At 40.3% G+C, this 6,678-nt stretch overlaps 1 protein-coding gene across 1 annotated transcript in view; it reads right to left on the minus strand.

The window, feature by feature from the left end:
* Nucleotides 1–3,784: 3,784 nt before the first annotated feature.
* Nucleotides 3,785–6,678, minus strand: part of RALBP1 (ralA binding protein 1) — a 101,676-nt gene continuing 98,782 nt past the window's right edge. Inside the window, exon 10 of the mRNA XM_006868710.1 lies at nucleotides 3,785–3,799. Coding sequence (XP_006868772.1) covers nucleotides 3,785–3,799 — 15 coding nt within the window. The remainder of the gene's footprint in view (nucleotides 3,800–6,678) is intronic.

The following is a 6,678-nucleotide window of genomic DNA, read 5'->3' on the forward strand; positions in this document are numbered from 1 at the left end:
CTAATAATTAATTAAGTATGTGTTTTGGTAATTTTTTATGTTTTCTGATTCCCTCCAGGAAGATGTGATCAGGATGTGGTCTTCCCTTTTCACTCTCCTTATTGCTTATCTCAGAGTAACTTTTTTGGCCCTCAGTTGGGCCTGGGTCTTGGCAGAGGGCCATTTGGGCCTCGGGCGGGTGGGTTGAGCCTAGGGCGGACGGTTTGGGCCTCTGGGGGCCTGGGCGTCAGAGACTGGGCTGCAGGAGTGTTGGTCCTCACGCGTGTGGTTTGGGCCTCGGGAGGGTGGTTTGGGCCTCAGGTGGGTGGTTTGGGCCTCAGGGAGCCTAGGTATCAGCAGCTGGGCATGGGGCAGCTTGGGCCTCAGCGGGCAGGTTGGGTGGATTGGGGCTCGGGGATCGGGCTGATGGTGGGTTGGGTCTCCCGGGCCCTGGGCCTCCGCGACCTGGCTATGCGGCAGATTAGGCCTTGTGGTCCCTGGACTTCAGCGGCTTGGCAGAGGGCTGGTCTAGTCCAGGGCAGTAGCGGGCTAAGGGTAATGGCTTCAGGGAGGTAGTTTCTGTATTTGATGACGTAAAAGATGCCTCTCTCAGTGTCTCTGTACCATGGGTACCCTGAATTTCCTAATATCCGCGCCAATATCCCTCTCTATTTGTTCGGCTTTGTTAGTTTATGCTTCCTTTCCTCTGGAAATGCAGCCTTCTAAGTGGGGTTGCTCTAGCCCTGCATTCCAAGGTCTGCAGGGGGCAGAGGCACTTGCTGGCGTGGGTGCGGAATTGGGAGCCACGTGCAGGCAGGCAAAAGCTCAAAATGCCTGTAATTCCTCAGTAATTTGATCTTTTAAAAAAACGAGTTCAGAATGTTGAAATATAAGATCTTATGTTTGTTCAAAGGCTGTCTGTTTGCTAGACAGAGGTTTCCTATGTGCGATTCTGCCCCTTTTCCCTGAGACTGCCCTACCTGAGGTGCCTGGTCAGGGAAGTGCCGGAAGTTCTTCTAGAACATAACTTTCAATGAAGTACAAAACAACTGGAAAGAAATTCAACAAAGACAAAGAAGAACTAAACAACACAATCAACCAACTTGATCTCAACTGAACAACAGCACCATATATATTATTCTCCAGTGCACATGAAACATTATCCAGAATGAATCATACCTTATACCACGAAGTTGTTGTTGTTAGGTGCCATCTAATCGGTACTGACTCATAGTGACTTTATGCACAGCAGAATGAAACACTGCCTGATCTTGGGCCAACTTTATTATTGTTGCCATGCTTGAGCCCATTGATGCTGCCATTTTGCCAATCCATCTCACTGGGGGTCTTCCTCTTTTACTCTGACCCTCCACCATACCAAACATGATATCCTTCTCTAGTGACTGGTCCCTCCTGACAATATGTCCAAAGTATAAGAGACGAAGTTTGGCCATCCTGGCCTCCAAGGAGCATTCTGGCTGCACTTCTTCCAACACAGATCTGCTCGTTCTTTTGGCTGCCCATAGCACTTTCAATATTCTCCTCCAACACCATAATGCAAAAGCATCAATTCTTCTGCAGTCTTCCTTTTCACTGTCTAGATTTCACATGCATATGAGGTTAATGAAAATACCATGGCTTGGGTCAGGCACACGTTAGTCCTCAAGCTGACATCTTTGCTCTTCAACACTTTAAATAGGTCTTGTGCAGCAGATTTGCCTAATGCAATATGTCATCTGATTTCTTGACTGTTGCTTCCAGATGTGTTGATAGTTGATCCAAGAAGAATGAAGTCCTTGACAACTTCAATCTTTTTCCATTGATAAGAATGTTGTTTATTGGTCCAGTGGTGATGATTTTTGTTTTCGTTACATTCAGATGCAATCCATACTGAAGACTGTGCTCTTTGATCTTCATCAGTAAATATTTTAAGTCTTCTTTACTTTTAGCAAGCAAGGTTGTATCATCTGCATATCGCAGGTTGTTAATGACGTGGAGTGTCCTGATGCCATGTTTTTCTTCGTAGAACCCAGCTTCTCTGATTATTTGCTCAGCATACAGGTTGAATAAGTACGGTAAAAGAATACAACCCTGTCGCATATCTTTCTTAATGTTAAACCATTTGGTATTCCCATGTTCTGTTTGAACAACTGCCTCTTGGTCCATGTACAGATTCCTCATGAGCACAATCAAAGTAGACCTCAATAAATTTAAAAGCACAAAAATACTACGAAGCGTTATCTTAGATCACAATGCTATAAAATTAGAAATCAACAATAGGAAGATCAAGGAAATAAAGTCAAATACATGGAAACTTAGTAACACCATGTTTAAAAGCTACTAGATAGTTGTTGTTGTTGTCATTTAATGTTGTCGATTTGGTTCCGACCCATAGTGACCCTGTATAGGTTTTCTGAGGAGCCACTGGTGAGCTTGAACCACTAACGTTGCAGTTCAAACAGCTTTGTAGTCTGGCGCATTAACCCACAGCACCACCAATTAAAAAGTGAGATAAAAATTCCTTGAATCAAATGAAAATACAATATGTACAACCTTTAGGACACAACAAAAGCAGTGTTCAGAGTCCAGTTTATAATAATAAATGCATAATCCAAAAATAAGAAAGAACCAAAATCAACACCTTAACCCAACAAGCAAAAGAACAAAAAAGTAAACCTACAGTTAGTTACCAGAACAAAAGAAATAATAAAGGTTAGAGCAGCGATAAATAAAATAGAAAACAGAAAAATAATAGAAAGAATCTACAAGAAGTTGGTTCTTTGAAAGGATTAATAAAGTCATGAAACCATTGGCAAATTTAACAAGAAAAGATACAAATAACATGAATTAAAAATGAATATGGGAGTTGTCACACTAGAAATAAAAAGAATAATAACAGAAACTCCAGTGGGACATTCTCACTAGAATGGACAAGGCTGGTCTAGCCTGACAGAAGATACATCTTCAAAGAAAGATCAGCAGGAAAAACCCAAAACAAGGAATGGTAGTATGACTGACTACTACAAGAATAAACAAGCTGTTCTCCAGGAAGCCATCAAAGCAAGCAATCAAGTTCCTTCAGGACAAGCACCCCTCTAACACTGAAACTCAAAGGGAACACATGAGCAGGCATATAAGCTTGCTGACAACCACATTGGTCTACTGGTGAGTGGAAAAGAGGGAAAGGCAGCGATGAAGAAATGGGCTCAGTTAAACCACATTCCATAGACTCCCATTGACCTGGAGATGAAAGAAAGAAGAGGAAAGGTTGATTGGTCTGAAGTGTGGTGAGACCTGAGGACACCTGAGCCCATGGATAAGGACATAACTATGGAGGGCTAGAGCTTAGAGTGAAGCATCCAGCTAATATGAAGTGAGGGGAGATGCACAAGAATACCCAAACTTGCTGACAGTACTCATTTGATCTAGCCTCAATGACTTAATAATCAGAACTCAACTAGAGGGAAAAAAAAAAAAAAACCCAACAATTTTTGATAAAGGAAACGAGAGTAAATTGCTACAATTTGATGAACTTGACCTATACTCATGGAGGTGTTGTTGTTGTTAAGTGCTGTCAAGTTAATTTCAACCCATAGGGACCCTGTATAGAGTTTCCAAGGAGCAGCTGGTGAGCTTGAACCACTGAAATTACAATTCAAACGACTTTGCAGTCTGATGCATTAGCCCACAGAGCCACACCAGGACTCCGTACTCATAAAGGTAGTAAGTAACTCTAAATGCCAACAGAGAGTGAAGGAGCCTTCACATCAAGTATCAATGCTATCCCCTCTGTACACAGGGTAACTTAGATATTGGCTACCTAAAACAAGGGGGTAATAAAGTCACAAAGTGACAGACTTACAAGGATTCAAGAGGGAGTTTAGTTTAAGAGCATGTGGGGGAAGAAATAGTCCCCATTGAATAGTTTTCATCTTGTCTAGATGGGTCTGGTGAAAAGAGATGGGGATAAGATTCTTATGATTCAATAGTGAGTAATCATTGTCATGACTAATTGTGACTCTAACAATTCTAAAGGTAGAAGTTTTGTATCAAAAATGGGAGTAGTTAGTCTTGCAGTCCAGAAACAAAGGACCCTAGGACCATCAGTGGATAAGAGCACAAGCAGAATGTGAGACCTTATCCAGAGAAGCAGCGACACCAGAGATGAAGGCAGAGATGGGGACATGGAGAGAGGATGCAGCTGAAGACTCTGGATTCATGGGAAGAGAGGGACTAAGAGCTGGCATCCAGGAGTCAGACTTGCAGAAGGTGTCCTTTGGTGGTGTAAATTATTATACATGCCTGAGTGTTAAAAAAAAAAAAAGTTAAAGTGAATGGAGAGAAATACTGTTATCTGATGGTACATGGAGGGGATTATAATCATTGTAATGAAACAAGGTGCATGATTTGTTGAATGTTAAAACCTTGTGACCTTTCACTCAATTCACAATAAAAACTTTAAAAGAATTGTACTCCAAAACACAAAAATGTAGAAGAAATGGAAAAATTCCTAGAAACACATGATCTACTTAAACTAACATACGCTGAAAGTAGAATACGTGAAAAGACTTATTATAAAAGAAGAAATTGATCAAGTCATTAAAAAAGTCCCAACCAAAAAAAAAGTCAGGGCCCAGATAGATTTACTGATGAATCCTACCAAAAATTCATAGAAGAGTTAACACTAATCCTACTCAAATTATTCTAGACTATAGAAAAGAATGGTCAGATTCCAAATTCATTTTATGAAGCAAGTTTAACTCTAATATTATAACTATCACTGACTGCAAGAGGAAATTATAGACCAATATCATTCATGAACATAGAATGCAAAAATTCTCAACAGAATCCTAGTCAATAGAATCCCACAACATAAAAAAAAAATTTTTTTTTAATCATCATGACCATGTGGGATTCATACCAGGTATGCAGGAATAATTCAATATTAGAAAAACAATCAATGTAACCAACCACATAAATAAAACAAAGGAAAAATCCCATATGATCATATCAATTGATACCGAAAAGCCATTGACAAAATCCAGCACCCATTCCTGATTTAAACACACACACACACAAGTCAACGAAACTGGAATAGAAGTGAAATTCCTCAACATAATCTAGCAAATATAAACAAAACCAATGGGGGCATGGTGGCTCCATGCAATAAGCACTGGACTGTGAACCACAAGGTCTACAGTTTGAGTCTGCCAGCTGCTACAGGGGAGAAAGATGAGGTTTTCTGTTCCAGCAAATATTTAAAGCCTGGGAAACCCATACATGGCCACTGAGTCAGAGCAGACTCCAAGTCACTTAATAACAACAACAACAAATACAAAACCAACAGCCAACATCACTCTCAACAGAGAAATTGTAACCATCCTCTGGCGAACAGTAACCAGACAAGGATGCCCTTTATCATCACTTTTATTCAATGTTTTTGCTGGAAGCCTTAGCGAGAGCTGTAAGACAAGCATGGGAAATGAAAATGAAGGCGTCCAAATTGGCAAAGAAGTAGTAAAACTCTATTTGCAAATGATATGATTCTATTCTTAGAAAATCCAAAGACTTAGCAAGAAAATTATTGGAACTCATTGAAAGATTCAGCAAAATGATAGGGTACAAGAACAATATACTAAAGTCAGTTGGATTCCTTTATACTAATAAAGAGAGCTCTGAAAAGAATATCAGGAAAACAATACCATTTGCAAAAGATGAAATACATAGGAATAAATCTAACCAGAGAAACAAAAGACCTATCCAAAGAAACTACACAACACTACTACCAGAAACCAAGAGACCTAGAAAAATGGAAAAATATACCATGCTTATTGATAGGAAGACTTAACATTGTGAAAACATCAACACAACTCAAAGCAATCTAGAGATAAAATGCAATTCTAATCCAGGTTCCAAAATAATTCTTTAAAGAGATGGAAAACTAATCACCAGCTTTATGTGGAAAGGAAAGAGACCCCAGATTGGCAAAGCATTACTAAAAAAAGAACAAGTAAGAGGCCTCTCACTTCCTGATCTCAAAACCTAATACATAGTCACAGTAATCAAAACAGCCCGGCACTATTGCAGTTAAGACAATGGCAGTCACATATCAGACAAGGGACTACTCTCTAGAATCCCTAGAACACTTTTACACCTCAACAAGAAGACAAATAACCCAGTTTAAAAATGGGCAGAGGACATGAACAGACACTTCACAAAAGAAGACATTCAGACAGTCAAAAAACAAGAAGAAATGCTCACAATCTTTAGTCATTGTTATTGTTAAGTGCTGTGGTGCTGATTCCAACCCATAGTGACCCTGTATAGGGTTTCTGAGGAGTGCCTAATGAGCTTGAACCACTGACCTTGTGGTTCAAAACAACCTTGCAGTCCAGCACATTAGCCTGTAGGACCACACCGGGATATAGTTGTCCAGTATTCTCTTTAATGCTGTTAAGTGCCATCTAGCTGACTCTAATTCATAGTATGTATAGGGTTTCCTAGAAGTGGCTGGTGGGTTTGAACTGCCAAACTTGTGGTTAACAATCCAGTGCTTAGACTACAATTCTGTTACAGCCTGATTTATATATTTTGAGGTTCATTCATTGTTGTTGTTGTTGTCAGGTGCCATCGAGTCGGAACCGACTCATAGCGACTCCATGCACAGCAGAACGAAACAATGTTCGATCCTGGGCCAAC

The sequence above is a fragment of the Chrysochloris asiatica genome, unplaced genomic scaffold (assembly GCF_000296735.1).
Source record: "Chrysochloris asiatica unplaced genomic scaffold, ChrAsi1.0 scaffold00122, whole genome shotgun sequence".
Taxonomy (NCBI): Eukaryota; Metazoa; Chordata; class Mammalia; order Afrosoricida; family Chrysochloridae; genus Chrysochloris; species Chrysochloris asiatica.